Source organism: Mandrillus leucophaeus, unplaced genomic scaffold, assembly GCF_000951045.1.
Source record: "Mandrillus leucophaeus isolate KB7577 unplaced genomic scaffold, Mleu.le_1.0 Scaffold377, whole genome shotgun sequence".
In the NCBI taxonomy this organism is placed as follows: domain Eukaryota; kingdom Metazoa; phylum Chordata; class Mammalia; order Primates; family Cercopithecidae; genus Mandrillus; species Mandrillus leucophaeus.
In genome coordinates this window covers 864859-892000 of record NW_012103998.1, presented here as the reverse complement: position 1 = coordinate 892000, position 27142 = coordinate 864859, and the positions used below count along the sequence as shown (strand labels likewise).

General features: G+C 38.7%; 2 protein-coding genes across 2 annotated transcripts in view; one reads left to right on the top strand and one right to left on the bottom strand.

Annotated features, from left to right (window-relative positions):
- The first annotated feature begins 209 nt into the window (after positions 1-209).
- SNRPF (small nuclear ribonucleoprotein polypeptide F) lies at positions 210-7653 on the top strand. Its single transcript, XM_011990312.1, has 4 exons — positions 210-626; positions 2589-2714; positions 6837-6901; positions 7515-7653. The coding sequence occupies exons 1-4, from the start codon at positions 624-626 to the stop codon at positions 7579-7581; spliced, it is 261 nt and encodes an 86-aa protein (XP_011845702.1). The 5' UTR covers positions 210-623; the 3' UTR covers positions 7582-7653.
- A 1010-nt stretch (positions 7654-8663) lies between these two features.
- Positions 8664-27142, bottom strand: part of CCDC38 (coiled-coil domain containing 38) — a 72669-nt gene continuing 54190 nt past the window's right edge. The window contains exons 11-16 of the mRNA XM_011990311.1: positions 23707-23776; positions 21902-22053; positions 20460-20595; positions 14120-14325; positions 11079-11172; positions 8664-8805 (exon numbers count right to left, since the gene is read on the bottom strand). Of these exons, the coding sequence (XP_011845701.1) occupies positions 8692-8805; positions 11079-11172; positions 14120-14325; positions 20460-20595; positions 21902-22053; positions 23707-23776 (772 nt within the window). The 3' untranslated portion in view covers positions 8664-8691. The remainder of the gene's footprint in view (positions 8806-11078; positions 11173-14119; positions 14326-20459; positions 20596-21901; positions 22054-23706; positions 23777-27142) is intronic.

The window sequence follows — 27142 nt, the reverse complement described above, 5'->3', positions numbered from 1 at the left end:
TCTGTATCCGACTCCCTTCGGTGCGTTTCACCGCCCCTAGTCTTGTCTGGCTACCCCCGAATTCCTTTAAAAGGGGTTGAAATGGGTGTTGCAGAAGAGAGAATACTCAGGTAGAAACGACCTGCGGCAGAGGCGCCCCCAAATCACGGAACCTGTTGGAAGAGTGAGGAAGGAACTCTGGGATCCTGAACATTCTCACGGGTGTAAAAAGACAAAGTAAAATCCCCATTAACCAAGTTGGGGAGAAGTCACATCTGTTACACAGCCTCTCCCAGACCGCACATTTACAACACCGGCCTGCCTCCAGTCCTTGGCTGCCTCACCTTGCTCCTCAGAGCGGGTTTCCCAAGACCCGCGCGCAGCCGGTCAGGCGCAAACTCAAGCCGCTGCTGGTTGCCAGGAGATAATGGTCCAACCATCTCCTCCAATCAGCGCGCATCTCTTTTTGTCCAATCACAGAGGCAGAAAGGGCCGTGGTGGGAGGTGAAAGGTCACACTCCTGTTTGGCGGCCATTTTTCTTGAAACTCAGCGGCTCGGGACCTGGGGTACCTGCTGTAGTCACGAGGGACAAGCGGCAGCCTGGTCGGCAGTGAGTAGCCTGCAATATTCGGCCGTGGTTACGATGGTAAGGAGAACGAGAACGGCGGGAGAAGCGGGGAGAAAGAGAAGGAGGGAGACCACCTCGCGGGGCCTAGTGGTTGCTTCGCGCGTTTCCCATTCATCCGCGTGAGGCGCCGCGCACCCGGTCGCCAGCTTCTCTCACTCTGTTTTTAGGATTTCTGAGGCGCGTGCTCCTCCCGATGCCTTTCTTTTCCTAGGAGTGCCCGTGCCTTCTCCTCTTTGTTTGAATACGGGCTTGGGATATTCTTATTTGTGGCTACAGGGTCGGGGTAAAACTCAAAGAGAATTTGCACTTCCCACTTAACCACACTCCAAAATTCACTTTCATTGCATGAAAGTAATGATACGGCCATGCTCTAGTTTAACTCAGTTGGTTGGGGAAGACAGACAGTCAAAAAATAACAAATATGCAATTGCAAGTAATAAGTGCTAAGAAGAATGCAGACAGGAGGCTGTGAGGGTGCGCGTTAGACATTTAGAGGCTTAGTCAGAGATGGCCTCCCTAGGAGGTGGAATTTAACCTGAAGCCTAAGTGTCATGAAATAGACCCTTTAAAGAGCAGGAGGAGGAGTGTACCGAGCACAGGGAATAGGAGCATAAGACCTGCGGCCGGAAAGAAAGCTTGGTCAGTTGGAGAAATTCACAAAAAGGTACAGCCACTTGCAGGAAGAGTGGTTACGAGATGGTGTCGGAGGAGCAGGCGTTGGGCAGGACCTCTTAGGCTGTATTGGGAGGTTTTGATTGTACTCCAAATCAATTGAAAATGATTGAGTTGGAAGCCATTGAATCATTTTAAGCAGAAATATGACAATTTGATGTGCACTTTAAAAAATCATGTTGCTGTGGTGGATAATAAATTGGAGAATGAAAACTGGAGACCCATTAGGTTATTGGAGTAATCGCCCTATCAAGTCACTCCGAATATGCTTATGTTAGAGGGGGTTAGTAGCCAAGTTTCTTAGTTCTGTTCTTTCTTTGACTGGTGAGTGAGCAGAAAAGGGCAAAAACCGAATTCACTGGAGATGTTAATGGTTTGCTGAACAAACTTTAAGTGATTGCTATAAGAGGCAGTGCTAGTGACAAAGTCATTTAGGACCTAGCCCTAGCTTCCACAGTTAAAGACTGTCAAGCGTGATCTGCCCTCTGCTTCCTTCTGTAGTCTTATATTTGGGACTTTGACTGACAATGCTGAATTGTATGTCCCCAAAATCACCTTGTTGCTTCACTCTTCCCTCCTTTTACATAAGTAGCTAGCCTTGCCTGGAACAGGAAATAAATTCTCATTCTTTAAAACTGACGTATTACTTATTTCAGGCAACCTTTCCTTTTTTCCCTGGATTGCTTTGGTACCCTTGTGCCTAGTATATCTCCTCTTATTATGTTGCAATATGCAGTATAATTATTTGTATGTGAGGAGCCCCCCTCCCCATCTCCAACTTCTTGACAGGGACTCTGTTATTTATTTATGACAAGGTCTTGCTCTGTTCCCTAGTAGCTGGGACTACAGGTGTGCACCACCACATCTGACTATTTTTGGTAGAGAAGGTGGTCTCACTATGTTGCCTGGGCTGGTCTTGAAATTCTGGCCTCAAGTGATCCCCCTGCCTTGGCCTTCCAGAATGCTGGAATTACAGATATGAGCCACCCTTTCTGGCCCGCATTTTTTTTTTTTAAGTGCCTTTATCTTTGTTTCTTTAGAGCTCAGAACAGTAAGTGATGTATGTAGTCGGTGTTATCTTAAGTGAATAGTGAGTATTTTGTTTTGATGGGTTAAAGGTGATACTGGCTAACTGGATATTTAAATTTCCCTGGTACTCTCCAATAAATAAAAGTGAAAATTGTGTACTAAAATAATGAGTCAAGAGTTTTCTTCATTTGCATACCACAAAATATTGGTATTTAGTAGAAGAGAGTTGGTGGTGGGAGGAAAAATAATTAATTGGATCCTTTTTTGTTCTTTGTGCAGAGTTTACCCCTCAATCCCAAACCTTTCCTCAATGGACTAACAGGAAAGCCAGTGATGGTGAAACTTAAGTGGGGAATGGAGTACAAGGGCTATCTGGTATCTGTAGATGGCTACATGAACATGCAGGTAAGCTAAAGAGCTGTAAAGGTCATAACATTGCATTTAGTTTGCTTCACCTTATTGCTCAAAGGTTTAGTCTGACTAATAAGAATACATACAATTAAATTGACAAATGTACGGCAAAATTAAAAAATAAAGTCAAAGCCAGGGAGGATACTATGATACACTAGGTACAAGACATGGACTTAAACCAGAATTCAGCCACAGATTTTATTCCTAGTAGTTAAAGTAAGAGGAGCTCAGACATTTAATTCATAATAATACTCTAAGGGAAACACACTACTTTGCTGGAGAAAACAAAACATTTCTCATCATTTAGCCCTGAAAGAAAGTTTTCAAGTGAAATTCATGAGTCTTTTAATGAATGATGCTAAAGGCACAACACCAAAGTTATTGAGGAAATTCATTCCTTCAGGGGAAAGACACATCTGCCGAAGAAATTGAACTGACTGTATGTCTGTCAAATGAGTTTCTGTAAATGATTCAGCCATGTGTTTTGGTGGGGTTTTTTTTGTAATTAATTTTCTTTTTATTGTGGTAAAATATACATTACAATTTTGCCACTCTTAACCATTTTTAAGTGTATAATTCAGTGGCACTAAGTACCTTAACATTGTTCTACAGCCATTACCATTATCCATTTCCAGAACTTTTTTATCATCCAAAAGTGACATTTTTTGCCCATTAAACAGTAATTTTCCATTAAACAATAATTTTACAATTAAACTTTAAACAATAAGTTTCCATTGCTTCCTTCACCTAGCTAACCCATGGTAACCACTATTCTACATGTCTGTGAATTTGACCATGCATAATACCTCATACAGATGGAATCGTGTATTTATCCTTTTGTGTCTGGCTTGTTTGACATAGCGTAGTGTATTATTCAAGGTTCATCCATGTTGTAGCATGTGTCAGAACTTCCTTTTTATGACTGAATAATATTCCATTGTATGGATATACCACATTCTAATCTGTTTGCCTCTTGGTGAACACTGGGTTGCTTCCCTCTTTGGACTGTAGTAAGTAATGCTGCTGTGAACACGGATATACAAATGTCTGTTCGAGTCCCTGCTTTCAGCTCTTTGGGGTATATACCCAGAAGTGGAATTACTGGATTACTGGTAATTCCAAGTTTAATTTTTAAGGAGACCAAGCGTGGTGGCTCATGCCTGTAATCCCAGCACTTTGTGAGGCTGAGGTAGCAGATTGCTTGAGCCCAGGAGTTTGAGATTAGCCTGGGCAAGATAGCAAAACTGCGTCTCTACAAAAAAAATACAAAAATTAGCTAGGCATGGTGGTGTGGGCACCTGTATTCCCAGCTACTCAGGAAGCTGAGGTGGGAGGATCACCTGAGCGTGGGGAGGTTGAAGCTGCAGTGAACCGTGATCACATCACTGCACTCTAGTCTGGATAACAGAATAAGACCCTGTCTCAAAAAACAAAAAAAATTTTTTTTTTCCTTTTGAATAACTGTCACGCTATTTTCCACAGCAACTACGTGGTTTTCCATACCCACCAGCAATGCACAAGGGTTCCAGTTTCTCCACATCCTCACCAACACTTGTTATTTTCTATGGGTGTTTATAAAATAGTTATTCTAATGGGTGTGAAGTGGTATCTTATTGTGGTTTTGATTTGCATTTTCCTAATGGCTAATGATGTTGAGCACCTTTTCATGTGTTTATTGGCCATTCGTTTATCTTTGGAGAAATGCCTGTTAATGTCTTTTGCATATTTAAAAAATTAGTTTGGGGTTGTTGTTTTTTAATAGTAGTAGTTTCCCACCAGGTTTTTAAAGGCTATCAAGACAGGTGGTCAATCCAATCATGAATCCAAGGATTCCATACTTGTTAGCAGAGTACTCAAAGGAGTACTTAAGTAGGCAGAGAGCTATGATTTTCCTTAACTTAGGCAATTACCACCTGAGCACATGACACTAAGGTCCCCAAAACATAGTTTGAGTTTGGACAATTCCCTAAACAGGAATCATTTACCAAGACCATAGAAAAATCTGGGAAGTATATGAATTGTGATTAAAATATTCTGGAATTAGTGGTGATAGTTGCACAAGGTTGCACAGGTTTTTGAATATACTAAAAACCACTGAATTGTACACTTTAAAAGGGTGAATTTTATGCTATGGAAATTAACATCTCAGTAATAAAAGATTTACCACTTAATAATTGTTTTAGAATTAATATAGCTTGCTAGTGACCCTGCCAGAGTTAAAAAATGTCTAAGTAACCAACCACTTTGAGTAGTCAACCATATTGATACCAGTGTTTGAATTTGTTCACTCAGCAAATATTTATTGATTCCCATTATGTGCTTGGCACTGTGAATATAGCATTGAACAAAACAAAATCCCTGCCCTCAAGAGTTTATGTTTTAGTGGTGGGAGGTGGTAATATAATGTGATAATAGGTGTGATAGATGCCATGCATGAAGAAAAAGAGAATAGAGAGACAGTATGTGCAATATTATATAGGATAGCCACTCTGAGGAAGCGAATTCTGGAAGATACCAGAATTAGTGTACAACTCAGGTGAGTGTCTGGGGAAAAGCATCCCAGTTTGAGGGAATAGCAAGTACAAAGGCCCTGTGGTGGAATCATGCTTGGTATGTTCAAAGCACAGCAAAAAGGCCAGAGCAGATTGAGTTAAGGGACAAATGACAAAGTTAGGTTAGAATGGTGGCCATAGAGAGCCTGTTAAATGATGGTGAAGACTGAATTTAATACATGATAGAAACTATTTGGAGCATTATTGTGTAGTTTAGAAACCAGTTAAATGTTGTAATTACCTTTTACAAAAAATTAGTTACTCTTAGTACATTATTTCTTATAGCCGTTACATACAAACTAATTGTCTCAACAACTTCATATATTTCAGACAAAACTATCATCTGGATAATGAAGATGACTTTTTGTTTTCTATAAGAGAGGGAGTAACATCCAGTAGTAGTGTTCATTAACATGTTTTTCATGCCTTATGTCACATCCTATTTTAATCCTTATTGTTAAGCCGTGTTTTTCTTTTCCTTTTCCACGTGCCTAGTTGTGAAGGAAACCTCCCTCTCTCCCTTCACTCCTGTTAGTGCCGTTGCTGAGTCCCAGGTGGCATTGATTGTGATTTTTCTTTTAATTACAAGTAAAGATTGTTACCTATATGTAGAAGGAAAGCTAAACATTTTGATATAAAATTAGAAATAATAGGGTTCAACAAAATAACTGTAAAAGTCACTGTTAACTATTTAACTTTCACTTAAGAACTTGTTTTTCCCTGTTTATTGGTACATAATTTTAAAAAATTTTCTTATTCAGGCCCAGATGTGGTAGCTCATGCCTGTAATCCCAGCACTTTGGGAGGCCAAGGCAGGAGGATCACTTGAAGGCAGAAATTCAAGACCAGCTTGGGCAGTATAGCAAGATCTCATCTCTACAAAAAAAAAAAATTGTTTTGAAGTAGCCAGACTTTGTGGCACATGCTTTTAGGCCTAGCTACTCAGGAGGTTGAGGCAGGAGGAGCCCAGGAGTTCAAGGTTTTGCTCAGCTATGATTGTGCCATTGCATTCCAGCCTGGGCAACAGAGGGAGACCCTGTTTCTTGAAAGACAGGAAAAGAAGAAAATTCTAACTCAGTTATCTGCTTTGGTTGCTGACTAATATAAAAGTATTTGGCATGCTAGCCATAGCTTTTGTATACCCATTTGGACACCTCAATATGATTTATGTTTTACTCTGAGAAAACTTAACGTCTGTTCTTTAGAATGAATTTTCAGAAAACTTTTTAATCACAATTTATTCATAGAGACTGCCTTCTTCCACACACTGTTTTGATATCTAATGGAAAGAAATATTACATAACCTGGGAGATTCAGAGGCTTATGTTGAGACAAACTTTATTATATATTTGTTCTACATCCATGAATATTAATTTTATTGAAGGTTTATATGAAACCAAAAGTACTACAGTAGTAATAGAAAGCTCATCCTCTGTTTATTAATTATAGATAAATTTGAGTTGTTGGTATAGGAAGGTCATAGTAAGTTCTCTCACCAGTATTAGCTGTATTGTAATATTTTCCTCCTGTGTGATTATACTAATTTATTTCTTTTTACTGAAAGCTTGCAAATACAGAAGAATACATAGATGGAGCTTTGTCTGGACATCTGGGTGAAGTTTTAATAAGGTAACAAACAGCAGTGGTATATGTAAGGAGTTACTGGTGAGCATTAGGAATACCTGTTCTAAATATATTAGTGCCTCAATTTTGGAAGTACTTTAAAAAAAAATTACTATTATAATACTTTACAATTAGTCTTCAAAAGTCTTTGAAATTGTTAAACTTGTCAAAGGTAAGTTTTCAAATGTTTTAGAACTGGCCAAAAGATTTTTCTAGTGTTAAATTTTCTGGCTCTTAGCTATAACCTTTTACAGTGGCAACCTTTTGCAGTGGCCTTCATTGCAAGAACTTAGTTTTGAATTTTAGTTGGGTCTGGCTGTTTGTAAGGATTTTTGTTATATTGATTCTCTGTACTAGCTTCAAAGCTTCAAATTCTGGTAATTGTTTCCTTTGGAAAATCATAAAGGTGTCATTTTAACAACCATATGGTGGAAAATAAGTGCAATGTGCTTTTCAACAAGTCTATGTAAAACTCTTTTTAAAAACAAATATATTAAAAAAATTTTTAAGACAAGAATATTGTAAATATAGCATTCAGTATTTTCATAATAAAAATACAGTAATTCAGATCATACAAGTTTCTGGTTGGAACAACAAAATGGACTTTTTCTATTTACAGGTGTAATAATGTCCTTTATATCAGAGGTGTGGAAGAAGAGGAAGAAGATGGGGAAATGAGAGAATAGCATCTTTTGTTGGGGATTTTTTTTTATATATATATTTCTAGACAATAAAGATTTGTTTGTTTTTCAACTTGACTTGCGAACTATTTGTATTCAGATATTTACAAGCAAAGCTCAAATGTTGAACCAGTTGGGAAAGATTACTCACAGAACTAATGCTTTAAAAGCCACCGAATTTCATTTAAGTTGCTTTTCTTTTGTAAGCTCAATACTCTTTTTTTTTTCCCCCCCATAAAGGATAATTATATGCTTTAGATATTTTTATGAAGGTGAATTTCAGACCTTTTCTTGTAAAATTATCTATTACCTGCAACCTTTTAAATGCAACGTTTTCAAGTTATTTTTGAGCCACTTTTAACATGTATAAAATTAAACATTTTCTTGGCATTAATAATATTCTGTCTTATTTTACTTAGTCAATAAATTACATGTTAATTCTGTGTCAGTATAAGCTAAATGTACATATTGTAGCTAAAACTGAAACATCTTCTAAAAATTAAAATGATTGTACGGACAGGGCACAACAGAAATTGGGAACTGACATTCAGGCTGAGGGCATATGATTTGTTTACTAAGGAGAAAAAAGTTCTTTGAACAAAACGTAATGTGGAATAAAAACCGGTCTCACAGTTATGTTCTGAGACCATAACTTCGAGGTTAAGTTTTAAGCCTTTCAAAACCCTTCAGATATTTTAGAGTTGTACATTGTTAAAATGTATATTCCATAGTAATAACAGCATGCTATGAACTTCCCTACAGATGGGTTGAGAAAATACATCATTTACAGTCTCATGTTGTAAGAGAATGGCCATTATTACACTTCAGTGGTCATTTACCATACAGTTTTATCAGTAAACTATCTTTGTGTATCCCCAAGTGGAACAACTCAAAGTATAGATAACAATGTTGAGCTATATGGACTAATACTTATGAATAAAGACTTCAACAAAAGAAAATAACTTATTCCTAATCCTATGGCCCTTAGAATAAGGGCCTGTCTTCCTCAAATTGATTAGGCCTGGTACATGGGGCAGAATATTGTCATTAGTGAAAGCCAAGATTTACAAAATATACCTAAGACATTCTGGTAATAAAATGTCTTACTGCTTTTATTCAAGTAAAAAAATATTCTTCCTCTTGTGCTTTTGTTTTTGTTTCATTGACTAAAGGTAGCTGCTGTTTGTTAGCAGATGGAGGTTTTGAATGATAGACAAGTCGTCTTCCCAACTGAAAAGAAAAACAAAATACTTAATATTTTCCATTTTCTATTGAAATTTGTGAAATACCAATATTAACTTGATTTTTACAAGGAATAATGTGGTTTGTAATATTAACTAATCACAGTTAAAAGGGACTTGTAACCTAACGGATGTCTAACATGCTAGGCAAAGTTGAGTAGCAAACTGGACACCGATAAGTATGCAGAAGGAGCAACAGTTAGGTTTTATTGGGAAGTGGGAAAACTTAGGTAAAGTCATCCAGTAGTATACGGTTCAAATGTGGTCAACCTAGAAAAGCACCATGTTGAAGGCCACCATTTTCTCAGTAAGTGCCATAGCCAGTTTTTCCTTCATGGTTGGAAGAGATGGCTTTCTCCTGTTGAGCACCTGACTAGCATTTAGAAATCTTGTTAAGTCCAGAAAACCGTGTACCATCTTGAACACTGGCTGGCTTCTGGAGGTGTTCCCAACAGAAGAGGCTTTGGGAATCCCCTAGTTCATACCTATTCATTCTCTCTGGGGCATATATACTCAAGTATATTACTACTTATTTTTCTCTTTACTTTTGGGATTCCCTTGCCTGCTTTTTATTTTGTTTTGCTTTTGTAGCTGAATTTGTATAAATTAAATGTATAAGTGCGAAAACTGCCATAATTCTGTGAGATTTGATGGGACATTGCCACTGTGTTCAAAAGGCACTATTGACATTTTAGGACAATTCTTATGTGAGATTGTCCCCTGCATTGCAGGCCCAAGAGAACCTAAATAACAATAGCACTCTTCCCCATCACTGTAACAACAAAAATGTCCTTGGGGGACTAGAATCTCTGAATTCATTCTGCAATATCAGAATTTTTCACTGTCAGAGATCTTTGGTAACATTTGTTATTAATACTGTCTGAAAAAATTACCAATGATGAAGTGTCCTAATTGGGTCAGCTTCTATCAGAGGTCATTGTGTGTTGTTGATTTATCAGATAACCATTTTTTCCCCAATTTTTTTCAGGTTTAGTTTTTATGCTCATTTTTAGTCTGTTAATTCACTATACATCAAGTATCCATGATGTGCCAGGTATTAGGGATACAAACGTCATAAAACTCATGGTCTAGAAGGAAAGGTGAATATATTAAAAAATAATTTCAATTTGGTGGGTTTACTAAGTAGTCCATGTGGAAGGGTGATGAATGGTTAATTCTTGGGAGGAGAGAACAGGTGAGGAAAGTCTTCATGGAAAGAATTGAACTAGATAAATACCCTTTTTAAGGTGAAGTATTTCAATAAAATACTTTGAAGTAATCATCTTTTTGCTATGGCACATATTAACAATTCCCATATTTCAGAATTTTTTTCAAGTTCTTACCTCAAGAGGTTGGTTGTAAGGCACACAGTAAGCATTCGTTATGCGTTAGCTGTTACTATGGTAAGAATCAGTGTCCACAATAGCTTTGCAGATAACCAGGAAATTGTCCTTCTGGAATATATTTCAGACTGTATCCCAGAGGAGGGAAAGAGTGGCATATAAAACAAAAGGCCCTCCTTACCCTGTGTAGAAGTGATGGACCACATGTACGTGACTGCCTAATCCCAAACTTCTGATTGGACAGGTGGTCTTGCAAAATAAAGAACTTTGGCTTCTGGTCCTAATTCTGCTGCTACGTCATAGTGACTCTGGGCAAATCATTTTGACTCCAGCTGTCAATCTCATTATCTTTACAATATGGGGATTGTACACAGTCCCCACAGTTACATGCGATTCTCTGGGTTCACTTATCTCCAAAACATTACTGAGTGAAAGAAGCCAAGTTCCTAGCTATCAGTAAGAAAAGGAATATGTACATAAATACATATATGTGTATGTGTATTTCCAGAGTGATGCAAATGAACCTGTTAACAGTGGTTGCCTCCAGGAAGGGGAGCTGAGGAAGACTGACTTTACACTGAATACTCTTGTATCTTTTGAACTTTGAACAATATGCTTTTATAATCTATTCCAAAAAACTAAAAAAAAAAAATACCTGATTTTAATGAACCTAGGGCTAAAGAAAAAGAGGAGAGAGAAGAGGCTTCTTTTACTAAAAAGTGTTTAATTGAGAACTAGAGAGCCACTAATTTGAATTATTCTAAAAGTAACAACCAGAGAGACCAATTGAAGCTGTGAGAAGAAAGATTATCCTTCTGAAGTTCAACCTGGATAAGTTAGACGAATAAAGTATTTTGTTTTTGTACCACAGAGGCACTCACATATTGATATGGCTGGATCTATTAATAGCAAAACAAACCTTTTTCTTTGGTTGTGCTACTGCTTTTTCCAGAGCAGCTTTTAGCCTTTCCTCTTGGTGTCTTTGTTTTTCTCTCATTTTCTCATCACGAAACCTGTCACAAGAAGGGAGAAACATTCTTGTAACTATAAATCACATTAAGTAAGAAAAGTACATTACCCTTTGATAATGAGCCATGTGAATAGAAGACCTCCTTTAAAGTTAAATGAAAATGATACTTCATCTTTACTCATAACAATGGCTTTTGAATATTCAGGTAAATCTCAAAAACAAATACTATTTTGAAATGGGAAGAAATTTCATCATTTTGGAAAATATGAAATATACCCAGATCTTGGTCTACTTTTTTTTTTTCCCGAGACACAATCTCACTCTGTTGCCCAGGCTGGAGTGCAGTGGCGTAATCTTGGCTCACTGCAACCTCTACCTCCTGGGTTCAGGCAGTTCTCCTGTCTCAGCTTCCCAAGTAGCTGGGATTACAGGTGCATGCCACCACACCCAGCTAATTTTTGTATTTTTAGTAGAGACGGGGTTTCACCATGTTGCCCAGGCTGGTCTTGAACTCCTGACCTCGTGATCTGCCCGCCTCGGCCTCCCAAACATTTCAGCACTTTACAGATAGTTTGTATTATAGCTACTTGAATTAACTTTCAGCTACTTTTTCCTCTTTGTAAACCTTTCAATTGAAGTGTCACATACATACAGAAAAGTATACAAATGCATAGCTTAGTGAGCTGCCACAAAAGTGTACCTTCCAATTAATCTTTTTGAATAATATCCTCAAATTATGAGCAAGAAATGCTATTTGTCATATTCTCTTTAGGGTTATTTTGAGGGAAAAATTAATCTGTGCAACTTATCAAGTACAAAGTGGTGAGCAATAGGCACTAAATACATGATAGCTATTTTATGAACCTATTTAATGATATTCTAAGTGTAAGGTTATATACTAGGAAATGGAAATAACATGTACTGAGCATTTCTATTGCAAAATTAGGTGCCCCAAACCATGGGGAAAATCAGCTGAAAATTTTTTTTTTGAGACAGAGTCTTGCTCTGTTGCCCAGGCTGGAGTGCAGTGGCACAATCTCGGCTCATTGCAAGCTCCGCCTCCCAGGTTCACGCCATTCTCCTGCCTCAGCCTCCCGAGTAGCTGGGACTACAGGCGCCTGCCACCACGCCCAGCTAATTTTTTTTTATTTTTAGTAGAGACATGGTTTCACCATGTTAGCCAGGATGGTCTCGATCTCCTGACCTCGTGATCCACCCGCCTCGGCCTCCCAAAGTGCTGGGATTACAGGCGTGAGCCACCGCACCTGGCCCAGCTAAAATTCTTTTTAAGAAGAATGTAAATAATTGGAATTACATTCATGTATCACTGCTAAAAATGAGTTGTAATTACACTTTGATGCCAATATATTTTTACTGTAAAAAAGATGCAAGTGCTGTTAGTGTAGTCATAATGAGGTCATCTTAGGGAAGGAGTAACTTTTCATTTATAATTTTTTTTAAAGCTTGCTTTATGTTCAATAAGATCCCATCAGAATCACCGTAATATAGTCTGGACTTCATTTTTACTATGGGTAAGCATATCCATACATCTGTAAAGTAGTAGGCGATAACAAAATATCTAATACAAGTGGCTAATATTTGAGTGCTTACTATGTGCCAAGCATGCTCTTGTAATTTACTTGGATCATCTAATTTAATCCTCACAACAACCTGTAAGTACCATTATTACTCCCATTTTACAGATAAGGAAACCGCCTAGAGTGCTTGTGTTGCCTAAGGTCACAAAGTCATAAATAGTTGAACTGAACTCACTCAGCATGGTCTAATCCCCAGCCTGGTAGCCAGAGTACTAGTTGGCCTCTCAACATGTTTTTTGCTATTACATGAACATCATCCCACTTGTAAACATTCCCTACATGCCACAGTAGGCTAGGGGTCATATTTACAATAAGCATTGCCTCAAACTAGGACAGTTGGCCCTCCATATTCACAGTTCCACCTCTGGGCATTCAACCAACTGCAGATTGAAAATATTTGGAGAAAAGCCCCAACAATAAAAATACTACAAATTTTAAGGAATACAGTATGACAGCTCTAGCATTTACATTGTATTAAGTAGTCAAGAAATGATTTTAAAGTATACAGGAGGATATACGTAGGTTATATGCAAATATGCCATCTTATATGAGACATAAGCATCTGCAGATTTTGGCATCCTTGGGAGGTCCTGGAACCAATCCCCTACAGATACCAAAGGACAACTGTTTGTCCATAAAAGTTCTTATTTAACTTGGTATGGAAATTGGTAAATGAATGCATTCTGAAAGGCCACGGTCAGGACATACCACCCTCAATGCACAGATCTCCTTTGAAGGGCACCAAGCTATGCAAGGGTATGAGGGATGGAGTGGGGCTCCATGGACGATAATCCTCATGTGGTTGTCTTGAGGAATAAATGAGTGAACGTTGCGTAAGTGTTGGCAGTTATACACTGCGGAAAACCCTCACTGTGTAGCTCTGACTTTCAAACAATTCATTAGGAATTAGGAGCCCTTCATGGGAGAACTACAGGTAGATTGAGTCTGCTTGCAGTTTTCCCATGACAGGCTCCTAATTCTATGCCTTGGGTCCTTCACCACCAATGCAATTCTCCTTCCCCATGATAGGTAGTCAAAACTTTTCATGTAATTACTTATTCATAAATTTTATATAATTACCAAAGATTTGCTTTCCCAGGCTAGTTTGTCCATCCCAAACTAGGTCAGTTGCCCCTGGTGAACTCTGTTCACCCAGTTCCTTCCTTCGCAGTGCTCATTACCATTGGTAATGACACATTTATTTCCTAAGAATATTTGATGAATGTGTCTTCCATGCTAAATAATAGCTGTATGAGGAGAGCAGGGCTGGATTTCATTCCTCCTCACTGTGTCCCTATAATATGGCATTACACAAGAGACTTGCTAATGTGTTTGTGGAATCTGAGCAAAACCAGCTACTCATTAAGTCATTCTTATCCTTATTGAATATACTTTTGCCGCCGTTCTTTCTGTTTCATCCTCTCAATTGCCTCCACATTTTCTCTGGGAATGGATTCGATGAGGTCACACAGTTCTACCAGGCGAGACTCTACTTTTACCAGCTTTTGAATTGGGTTGAGGCCGTCATCCTCAGCATCTCCAATGCAGACTTTGTATACTTCAGTAATCTTTTTACTAAGTGAGTCTATCAGTATTTCCTGAGATTGAGAAGAGCAGAAAACATTAACATCACATTGCACATTCAATAAATATATAATACCATTTTACTATATTACAGTAAAAACCCATGTATATGCTATTAAATGTTTACTTTTTTTATTATTATTTTTTTTTTTTGAGATGGAGCCTCACTCTGTCACCCAGGCTGGAGTGCAGTGGTGCAGTCTCATCTCACTGCAACCTCCGCCTCCCAGGTTCAAGCGATTCTTGTGCCTCAGCCGCCCAAGTAGCTGGGATTACAGGCATGCACCACCACGCCCAGCTAAATTTTGTATTTTTAGTAGCGATGGGGCTTCACCATGTTGGCCAGGCTGGTCTCGAACTCCTGACCTCAGGTGATCGGGCTGCCTTGGCCTCCCAAAGTGCTGGAATTACAGGCGTGAGCCACTGTGCCTGGCCTGATGTTTACTTTTTTAAAGGAGAAGTTTTAATAAAACAGATCATTGAGAAAATGCAGCAGTGACATTTAACTTATATCATAATTTATAGTCAGAGCATTACTATAGTAACGCCTTGGATTATTTTCTTAAAATATATTGAACTCTAGATATAAAAAGTAATTATAATGGGCAGAATATTTTTTGCTTGAATGATTTTGTATATCTGACTCCCTAAGAATTCAAATAGAGGCAACAAACATTTTAAATCGTTTTTTGCCGCTCAGATGCATTTCCTTTTGGCACAATATGTAACCCAGTTCCCTTCTTTTTTGCATATATTACTCTGTTATAATTGTGAAACTATAATCATCCTATATGATAGTTCTCTGCCTTATCCTTATAGACCAGGAGAGCAGGAGCTACATCTTATGCTTAAACTTACGACTAAAACAGTGCTTTGCACATAACTGTGCACTGGATACATGTTTGCTGAATAAATGACTGAATGCATTCTCTCAGAAAAAAAAGTTGCAAGCAAACAGGTACCCAGGCTGGCCTACTAAAGCCTTTTTAGAAGTATCATTTTCACTGTTTTCGTTGGGAAGCCGTTGCAGTATTCTAGTCTAAACAAGAGCTTAGGCCAAACCTTGCTGATCCCTGTACCTCGACACTGTGCCGTTTTAACTGTTGGTGGAGATTCTTAAGGTGGTAGGTAACTTGTCTCAGGACCGTAAGAAAATTGTCATCCTCTTTCACCATTGTGAACCCGGTGTTTGCAATTAAGAGGAGCTCAACAAACTGCTAGGCAGTGTGAATCACTCTCTAGGTAGTATTCTGCCCCATTTCCTGCTTCCGCTCAAGAAGATGAGCATTACCATAAATCCAGCGACAAATAACTCTCAAGACAGATGTGGCTCCTGGAGCCATGGGAAGCCCTTCCTGGCACCATGAACACCTTACAGAGCCACCAACACAATTACAACCCAAGATATGATATCAAGAGTATACTTCCAACAGCTTTTCTCTTCCACCTCCTAGCTTAAAAAGCTTTCTGATGGTCCTGTTTAGCATAAAGCTCCTTTTTACCTTCGTAAGGTAACACTCATTATATTTCCTATTTACATGAATGACATGATCCTTTTAGAAAACTTGGAGAAATACATAATAATAGAAAACAGCAAAAGTCCTATATTGGCCATAAATTTCCCTTTTCCCCTTTCTCTAAAATAACACTATGTTTCTTATTTATGTAACAGCACGTTCTTTTTCTAAACCTTGGAGACATAGAAAAATATAAAAGAAAATAAAAGTAACCCATCGGATTGAAATATTGTAAATTGCATATGAAAACAACATTGCTGCAACGTGAGTCACTAAATAAAGCAGAGAAAAATACTTTAAAAATATATTCACCACTGGTTTTGAGGAAAAACAACTTTAAGATGAGAGTGGTTGCTAGTTGATGGAAATTTCTGAAGGAGACCTGTTGAACACTTAGATGGCTTTAGAGATGGATGAGCAGGGCAGTGGCTTTTTACGATGTCTTTTCTACACCACTGCCCCCTCCCCCTTTTTTTCTTAAATTCCCTCTTCTAAGAGGAGAGAAAATGGCGAGAAGAGATATTTTCTTAAGATAACAAGGTAAGAACAAGAGATAGGAGACAGGAGAGGAGAATGAGATGAATGAAGGTATTCATGTATGAAAAAGGGATTGAGAGCCTGGCCTGACAAAGCAAAAAGGCAAAGAAAAGGGAGCACAGGCACAGGCCAATTGACGACAGCGAAGGGAAGTTTCAGCCCCATCCTTGGAACTGCCCCCAGATGGCAGGCCCAGCCCACCGTACCTCGGAGGAGGAGCTGTCAAGAGCATCTGCCCGGGTAAATGGGACAGGAATTATGGAAGACTGATAGCAGAGAACTTCAAGTGCCTTTCAACAGTGAATGGGAAGTGATATGACCAGAGCAGTGTTTTAGGAGGAATCACTGTATCAAAACTGGAGAGGGGAAGCCGGGGATGGATATCTAGATGTCAATGAAAGACTTTTCAAACTCAAGGGTTCTGTCATTCTAATCCATGTCACGTTCTGTGTGTTGACTGTACACAGTTCTCTCAATTGCAACTCATCGGCTCCTTGTGCAAAGAAAACAGTAAAACCAGAGATAAACACATTCCTCAAATTGAACAATGGAGCAGTTTATGTTCCATTTCATGTTCGGTGAAGAACTAACAACTGCTACACTAAACAACATGGATGAATCTCACAAACATAGTGTTGAGAGAAAGAAGCCAGACATGTTACAGGATTCCATTCCAATAAAGTTCAAAAACAGGAAAGCTGATTGATGGCATGAGAGGTCAGGACGGTGGGAAAGAGGGCTGGGAAAGACTGGAAGCAGGTGTGAGGAAGGTTTGCAGGGGCTGATAATGGTGTATTCCCTGATCTGGGGGGTAGCACACGGGTGTGTTTGCTTTGAGGAAATTCCTTGAGAGGTACACTTGTGATTTGTGCACTTCTCAACATTACATTATACTTGAACTTAAAATTTTATTTTAGGCCGGGGGCGGTGGCTCAAGCCTGTAATCCCAGCACTTTGGGAGGTCGAGACGGGCGGATCACGAGGTCAGGAGATCGAGACCATCCTGGCTAACCCGGTGAAACTCCGTCTCTACTAAAAAATACAAAAAACTAGCCAGGCGAGGTGGCGGGCGCCTGTAGTCCCAGCTGCTCGGGAGGCTGAGGCAGGAGAATGGCGTGAACCCGGGAGGCGGAGCTTGCAGTGAGCTGAGATCTGGCCACTGCACTCCAGCCTGGGCGACAGAGCAAGACTCTGTCTCAAAAAAAAAAAAAAAAAAAAAATTTTATTTTAAAAGTAAAATACTGGATCAAGGGCAAAATTTTTAGGGGATTAAGTGTCATTAAGAGTGTGGAAGTTTTGAAAGAATAAATTTCATTTCATACTGATAGCTCCAGAGTAACATAACTTATGAATATCACAGTCAGATATGTCAGTTATACCTCAATAAAGCTGGAAAAGAAACTTAAAAAATGAGCTGCAGTTAAATTTACTCCAAGGATTATGTTTTGTATATTCTGAGATCTGAAAAAAAATGGAGGTAGAGAAGCAAAAAATCCTAAGAATACCTTCCCTCCCAATTTTCCTGCTTCGCCTCCCCCTCCCCACCCCCCCATTTCACATCTCTAGAAGACACTACAGATTATTAGTCCCACTTCAGAGTGTGCAATACATGAATGCCAAATTTATACTTGCGATCAAAATTTCATGGATAGCCATTTTAAAAGGAATTTTATGTCAATTCTACTTTCTTTCTTTAGGTATCTGGTTGCCTCAATGTTAAAGAGTATCAAAAATGCCACTTTTATTTTTTAATAGTTGCACCAAATTTGGATGAAAGGGGCTTAGTTGGGGTGGGGCAGGGAGGAGGGGAGATATCACAAATATTTATCAGACATTTTGCATGTCAATTGGTTTCAGAATTATTTAAAACAGTTGAAGTGTGGAAACCACTGAAGTGTCCATCAATAGATGAATGAATAAACAATATATGGTATAAACATACAATGGAATATTATTCAGCCATAAAAATAATGCAATCCTGATACATGCTACAACATGGATGAACTTTGAAAACATGCTAAATGAAATAAACCAAACACAAAAGGACCAATATTGTATGATTCTTTTTTTGTGACGTACCTAGAATAGTCAAATTCAGACAAAAAGTAAAATGGTGGTTTCCAAGGGCTAGGAGAGGGAGGGAGGAATGGAAAGTTATTGTTTAATGGGTATAGAATTTCAGCTTTGCAAGATGAAGAGTTCTGGAGATTGCAAAACAACGTGAATGTACTTAACACTACTGATCCGTACATTTAAAAATGGTTAAGATGTTAGATTTTTATGTTGAAAAGATGATGAAAAAGTTGTGGAAATAGTGGTGATGGTTCCACAACATTGAGAATGTACTTAATGCCATTGAATCGCGTGCTTAAAATAGGTAAGTGGTAAATTTGGTTATGTATATTGTACCACAGTTTTAAAAAAATGGTTAGGAAAAAAACAGCACTGAATTGAAAGGTGGCTATCATCACACTTCTTGGCTCCGGCAATGCACAATCCCATCCCCTACTAACTCATGGCACTATAACCCCCTAGGAAAGTGTGTGTGTGTGTGTGTGTGTGTGTGTGTGTGTGTGTGTGTGTGTGTGTGGAGGAGCCATAAACAGCTTGTGCTTTTTGTAACCCTGTTCACCTGTGGGTAAGGGAGGACAGTCTTCTTCTGATGCAGTTCCCCCAGTTCAACCTCTGTTTGAAAATCAAGTTCACATCCATAAATGTGATGTTGTGGCAGGCCAGTCTCACTAACGCAGGCTTCCATAACAACCGTTTCAGTACTGACTGAGTGGTTAAGTTCAATACTGAAAGCCAGTGCCCTTATACAAAGGCTGGAATGTAACAAAAGCCCACCAAGAGTTTTGCCTAGGCCTTTCCTGGGCCTTAAAGTATGACAAAATAATGAAGGAATTCTTAACAGGACCCATTTAGGATTAAGCAAGTTTTATTGGGGGTGAAGAAACTCCCCAGGCCTCCACAAACAAGTTTACTGGGGGTCTGAAGGAACTACCTAAACCTCCCTGGTTTAGCAGGAGACAAGATAAGGGTAATCACCCCAGCACCTGGACCCATTTAGATTAGGTAAACTTACTGAGGCTCCAGAGGAAGGTCTTCAGGACTCAGACCTTAGTTATAGATGAGAAGAAGTTAATCACTTATGTCTTTAGATGAATGCACACTTACACATAGACATATAGCTTAGAAGGTATATAAGCTCTGGAAAACTGTAATTTTGAGTTGGTCTGGCAATAATTTCCAGGCCTTTTCCCTGTAACTAGTTACAGAAATCAAAACTATCTTCCTCCCCTGTTCATCTGCATCTCATTATTGGGCCACGAGAAATAGCAGCCTGACCCTCAGTTTGGTCTCAGAACAATGTTAGCCTCATATGTTAGCTTTGAATTTTTATTTCATTTGAGGTTTTTATAAGGTATTCAATGTTAGATGGAGCTGGTTGTGGGTCTAAAAGCTAACCTAATCCTTCGTTCAATAAACATTTATTGAGCACCAACTTTTAAGGGGACCCTCAACTGAACTAAGGATAATAAATTAATCCCTGCCCTCGAGGGGGTTTGCATCTAGCTGAGAGATGAACTTCTCAATAAGTAAGTGTACTAGCACACATCACAGCTGTTTTGATAATGAGTCTACACAGGCCTGAAGAGGCAGAAATCTAGTACAGGCTCGGTGCTGGGAAAATTTTCTAGTCAGTGTTGAGTCCCTGTTAATTGTGTTGATTCACTACTTCCTCTGTTAATTACTCCTTGAATTACCACCAAAATGATAACACACAGTGAAGTACTACATATGTCTAGGCTCTGACTAAAATAAATGTATTTCAAGGGGAAACTATGGTCAATATCACGGATTGTAATAGAGCAACGTTTTAAGAGAACTCCAATGCCAATTTGAATGCTTTCTGCCTATGTACATTGGCTATTACATACTGGCAAGATAAATTCCAAGCTGGCTTTCCACTTCTGTCGTCAATCTAGGACTTGTGATTTGCTTTAACTCCCTTATTCACATACTTAGGACACAGGGAATAAAAATTACAATCATGAGCCAAAATGAAATCACCATAGGCAAAGAGTGATTACCTGAGCATCTGAATTAAATTCTCCAAAGCTAAAGAGCCTGGACCTTAATTGCAATTCTGCTGCTTTCTCCTCTTCTCTCACACAATTAGCTTTAAGCATTTCTTCTTGCTCCAAAAGAAACTCTATGTTGCTATTTCTATTGCAAAAGAAGAAAGAGACCCTCATCGGAAATTTGTGGTTAGTGAAATAGCCATCAGTCAGGAGCTTCAACACTCTAGATCATGTGTCAAAATCCATGTGAGCCAAATACAAGTCTGTATTTGAAGACATTGCCAAAGTACATGCAACTTTTCAAGTTAAAATGAGAAAAATACATGCACAAATCCTGCTTTTAACTTCCATCAGAAGGCATTTGCTTCCCCTCCCCTACTTTTGTGGTTCCCCTTGAGTTCCCCCAAATGGCAGCAGAGCGGAGGCATCAGGAACGCAGTGTTCTCAAATGTGACTGATAATCAGAATATCTGGGGAGCCAAGAGGGAAAATATAGACTCCTAACTCCCTCACCTAGAGATTCTGATAAGATCCTCTAGAGATGGATTCTATAGATCCCCCTTTCCTGACCACCTGCGCCCACCCTGTCCCAGAAAATCTTATTGTGGAGGTGGGTGGAGGGCCACCAGACACTGTGAGGACTGGGAAAGATACAAGGATTAAAAAGTCTCACAGATGATAATGGGTAGCTGTGAGATAATGATTTTTAGGTTCTTACCTTCTGAACAAATTTATTTGTCTTGAAGTTAAATGTAGTTTGACCTATTGTTTAAAAAGATTTTCATCTTCTGGCCCAGAAAACTTTCTGAAAAAAAAGATTCTACACATTTTTGCAATGAGTAGATATAAAGATCTATTCTCTGTAATTCAACTCTTTTTCAAGTTTGTAATATTATATATTTTTAGATGAGGAAGGAATTTTGTGAGGGATCAAATCCAGCCGCTTTCCCCTGACAGAAATCCTTTCTATATTTGCCCTGATATCTTGATAGGAACTTTATAAAATGATATAATATTTAATCACAAAAATTTTTTTTTGAGAGTCATGGCCAATGACAATACATTTGTTAGCATTATCATCCACAGCATGATTTGGTAAAGTAAATGATAGCTAGCCAAGAGGGCGAAAACTACACTGGACAAAAGTTAAGGCAGTAGGTACCATTTTAATTCTTTTTAGTCTTTTTTCAAAATATCTTTTATTGTTACTAGCTAGGAAAATATGTTGACAAGTGAAAGGAAGTAGGGACAAAATTAAAGCCAGTCTATTCTGTGTAAATGTGACATCTACCTTTTGCACTCCACAATGTAAATTATCAAAAACCCCAGCCTACATTCACAGAGACCACGAGGAAGAGCCTACATTCACAGAGACCATGTGGATGAGTTGGACCCAGCCTCTGGTTAGAAATTGCTTAATGGAATAAATCTACTTGTTTATAATGACTTACGTTTTATCCTGTATAACTTTTTCTCTTTTGTTTACCTCTTCAAGATTTTCATCTACATCTTGGGAATATTGAAACAAAGTAAGATTCTGCTCTTCCAGCTCTCTGAGGACTTGAAGTAACTCCTCTGGTTCCTTGAAATAAAGCACTGGCTCCTAATTAATCAATAATGAAGAATATAATTTACTTAAAAATATGCTACCTATGCACATGTGACTTATCTAGAAAATATAGTGGGGTAAAGGAAGGTATTTCTAAGCATGAGGGAGACGCAGGTAGGGATTTGTATGGGAAACTCGTCTATTTCCAAGTGAGAGCTGGCTCTCAGAAAGAGCACATTTGAAGTGTTGTGGGGAGATGAGGGTATTAAAAAAGGGATAGGGAAGAAAAAAGGAAGAAGAGGGCGAGGAAAAGGCAGAAGAGGAGGCAAGTGCAGGAAAAAGGGAAAGGGAGAAGGAATAGAAGGTGACAGGAGGCTGAGTGAAAGTCATTTTCTCCCCACATTTTAATTATTTTATATTTATATGTGTTACCTTAAACATTTTTTTAAAAAAATGACTTGGGCATTTGCACACCCATGTTCCTCATTATTCACAATAGCCAAGACATGGAAGCAACCTGAATGTCCATCAATGGATGAATGGATGAAGTCCATGTAGTATACACATACAATGGAATATTATTCAGGTTTCAAAAGGAAAGCAATCAGCCATGTGCAGTGGCTCACGCCTGTAATCCCAGCACTTTGGGAGGCCGAGGCAGGTAGATCATGAAGTCAGGAGTTCAAGACCAGCCTGAGCAAGATGGTGAAACCCCGTCTCTACTAGAAATACAAAAATTAGCCAGTCATGGTGGTGGATGCCTGTAATCCCAGCTACTCAGGAGGCTGAGGCAGAGAACTGCTTGAACTCAGGAGGCAGAGGTTTCAGTGAGCCAAGATCATGCCACTGCACTTCAGCCTGGGCAACAAGAGTGAAACTCCGTCTCAAAAAAAAAGGAAAGAAATCCTGTCATGTGCTATAACATAGATGAACCTTGGGTACAGTATGCTAAGTAAAATAAGCCGGGCACAAAAAGACAAATACTGAGTGATTCCACTTATATGAGGTATCTAAAATAGTAAAACTCTTAGAAACAGAATGTAGAATGGCAGTTGCCAGGGGCCATGGGAGGGAGAAAAGAGGAGTTGTTTAATGAGTATAGAGTTTCTGTTTTGCAGAATCGGAAAGTTCTAGGGATCTGTTGCTTATAGTTGACGCTACTGTACTGCACGCTTAAAATGGCTAAAATGGTAAATTTTTTATATGTTTGTCACAATTTTTTAAAAAGATGACTTGGGTAAAGTGTGTAATATACAACAATGAATGGTATTTGTTGTCGCTTTTGAGTTTCTGTGGTTGCATTTAGGGTGATGTTAGCTCAAAGTCAATCTTGCAGCAATAAAGGGTTGTTTTGTTGAAGGCCTATTTATTTTATGGTTCAGCTACCCAATACATCACAAGTCCCAATAAAATGCAATCAGAAAGTGGCTATTTTTACCAGAAGATTGTTGATTTTATATATATATATATATATATATATATAAAATAGATATATCCTAAATCATTACCTTCTTCTAGATACTTATAAAATGTCTTATGACAAAGATAAATTACATATCCAATTGGAGAATAGTATCAAAATTATATTTCTTTCTGGAAGGTTTTGTGCAATATTTTGAATGAAATATTTTAATTTCAAAAGAATAAATGATCATCAATATTTTTCACCAAACACAATATTTAAACCAGCAAATATAATCTAGTTACCAAATCAAAGTCCATTTCATCATCTAAAAGGAATTCCAAACTGTCTTCTGAACCGAAACTTTCAGTCAGGCTGTAAAAGAAAAAAGAAAAAGAAAATGTCTGATTTGTGAGCCATTTTCTGTCAACAGGTTTGCATTCCTTTCTAAATTGTCTTTGGAATGCAACTGTAACATAATTATTTTCAATAGCAAGTTTAGCCTTTTAGGGAACTGCTGATTGCAGAAATCAATGGATTCCATGAATATACAAAAGAAAATTGGATTCTGTCCCAGACAAAGCTGACATACACAAACAATGAGACCACATGGGAGGGCCATACCATATGGTACCAATTATTTGAGGTGTATCTATAAAGTAAGGTAACTTTATTTTTAAAGAAATACATGACAGCCTACATTGCCTCATCCCTTTGTCCCTTTGAATACATTCTTCTTGAGAATCTAAATGTGCTCTACTGCTCAAAGTGAAAGCTGTATCACAGCCTTCTGACTGTCCCCAAGTAAGGCAATGCTTCTCTCTTTAAGAGCAGATTTTACTTCTCAAAATATCTTCCAATCAGGCTGACAAAATGTTGGTTGGGGCGATGGACAATGAGATACCTCCTTAAAGCATAATCATGTGGCTTGAAAAGTGGCTCTGGAAAAATCCTGTAAGAAAGATGAATGGAAACTCATTGCAATATTAAAGAGGCAGGGATAGGGACAGAGTAAGTTGGCTGTTGGTGTGATCTAGGTCATTAACATTTTCAGATAGAGGGCAGTGATGATGTCAACGATGAGTAAGTGTATGGGGAGGGAGGAGAATTTAGAGATATATGGAAGAACGAAATAATGGGAACCAAAAATAGAAAGGGGTCTTGGGGCCATAAGAGAAGAGACAAAGATGACTCCAACATTTGTGGTCTGGAGCCTGGAAAAATGGAGGTAGCACTCATAGGAAGGAAAATGGCTTACAGATGGGGTAAGAAAAAGATTAATATTTGCTTTATTCATGTTGAGTTTGAGGGGACAAAATACACACCTGGAGCTGCCTGTTGAGCAGTTGGAGAGAAGGTGTGGGAAAACAGAAAAGGCCAGGGACATAGATTAGTTTTAGGGAAACATACCCTGAGAAAGCATTTGATATTACAGTCTACCTTCTCTGCTCTTGGGTTGAGCAACATCACTTTCTAGTCACTCTCTTCCCACCTCTCTGATACTTTTGTCATCTTTTGGGCTCCTCCTCAGTCTTCTTCCCTTCTCCTTCTACCCATTCTTTTGGGGAGACCTCATCCCTCTCATGGATTCAACCACTGCTAATACACCAATGACTCCCACATCTCTATCTCTTTCTTGAGCTCTAGATTTCAGTGTTCAACCTTCAACTGGACATCAGTACCCACAAGGCTGTCCCATAGGGAGCTAAAACGAACATCCAAAATCACACTCCTTCTCTTTTTCCTCAGGCGGGCCTACTCCTCTTACTGGATTCCCAATATTATTGGATGGCAAGACCATGCTAGTAATCTGGGAGTTATCTGTAACCACTCTCTTTTCCTGACACTTCCCTCAATCTTTACATAAGCCCTTCAAAGTCCTGTCAATGCCACTTCCCTAATGTCTCTCACAGCCTTTCCTTCTTTGTTCCCGATGCCATTATCTGGTTTAGGCAGTCCAATCTCTTTCACCTGAATTGCGACAATAGGCTCCTAACTGGCCACTGTATCTCTAGTTTTGTCCTCCACCATTTCATTCTCTAAAATACTGCCACATCCATTTTTCTAAAGTGCAAATAGGATTGGGTCTCTGTCTTACTCTTGCTTAAAACATTCAGTGTCTCCCCAGGGTCCTTGGAACAAAGCACAGACTGCTTAGATAGATAGTATCACCACTTCCCTGCTTATGGTGCAGTGCCCATATACTCCTTGAGCCTCTCCCCTTTTTACCCAGAATGATAAACCAGTCATTCTGACACAACCAAACTCTGTCATCTCTGTACCAGAAAGCACTCCCTCTTCCAGAGCTTGTCCTCACTAACTCCTCCTCCTCTCATAGACTCAGCTTAGAGGCAACCTGCTCTGAAGCACATTCACTGATCCTGCCCTTGCCCTCCCATGCCCTCACCTCTCCTCTGGGTTAAGAGTCCTACCTTTGCATGCCTGTGGCACTCTGGGCTTATCCTTCTAATAACGTTATCACATTGTATTGCAATCAACTTGTCTGTCTTCCTCCCTAAATGGTAAGCCCCTTGAGGGCAGAGATGGTCTTTTATTTATTGTTAGGGCACTCAATAAATATTTGTTGAATGAATGGATGAGACTAGGAGAGTGGTGAGCTTTCTGAGGGAGCGAATGTGGTGTCTGCATGTTACTGTGTGCATCTAGATGCAGAAAAGGCATTTGGCAGGATTCAACACTCATTTTGATAAGAACTGTCAGGAAAACTGGAACAGAGAAGAACTTTCTTAACTTGATAGAGTATCTACATCTACAAAAATCCTCCAGCTAACATTATACTTAATGGTGAAAAACTAAATCCTTTCAAGACTGGGAACAAGACAAAGATAACTGCTCCATCTACTCTTATTCAACATCGAAAGTTCTACCCATTGCAATAAGGCAAGAAAAAAAGATAAAAGGCATAAAGATCAGAAAGGAAGAAATAAAGCTGTCCTTATGTGCAAATGACATAATGGTCTACATAGAAAATCCAAAGAAATCTTTAAAAACAAAACAAAACTCTTGAACTAATAAGTGAGTTCAGTATGGTCAGGGTATACAATCAATTGTATTTCTCTATATTAGCAATGACTTCATAGACACCAGAATAAAAAGTACAATACCATTTACACTTGTTCAAAAAGAAAAGACAAAAATATTTTGCTATAAATCTAACAAAACATGTATAGGATTTGTAAGCTGGGAACTACAGAAAGCTGAAGAAATCAAAGAAGATCTAAACAAATGGAGAGGCAGACTGTGTTTATGGATTGGAAAATGTAGCATAGTAAAGAAATCAGTTCTCCCCAAATTGATACACAGGGTTGTGTTAGTTTCCTAGGACTGATGTAACAAACAACAGCTTAAAACAACAGTAATTTATTCTCTCACAGTTCTGGAAGCTAGAAGTCAAAAATCAAGGTGTCAACAGGCCATGTTCTCTCTGAGGGCTCTAGGGAAGAATCTATTAATGCCTTTCTCTTAGCTGCTCCTGTTGCCAGCAGTCCTTGGCTTGCAGCCACATCGCTTCAATCTCTGTCATCACATGGCATTCTCCCTGTGTCTCTGTGTCTCTTCTCTTGTAAGGACACCAGTCATACTGAATTAAGGGTCTGCCCTATTGACTTCATCTTACCTTGATTACATCTGCAAAGGTGTAATAAAAAATATGTTTTTTCCAGATAAGGTCATGTACATAGTACCATGGGTTAGGATTTCTTTTTTTTTTTTTTTTTTTTT

Excerpts from the sequence above, each read along its gene's own strand:
- SNRPF (XM_011990312.1), top strand. Across the intron at positions 2,715-6,836 it reads ATGGCTACATGAACATGCAG|CTTGCAAATACAGAAGAATA; the intron begins GTAAGCTAAAGA and ends TTTTACTGAAAG. Across the intron at positions 6,902-7,514 it reads CTGGGTGAAGTTTTAATAAG|GTGTAATAATGTCCTTTATA; the intron begins GTAACAAACAGC and ends TTCTATTTACAG.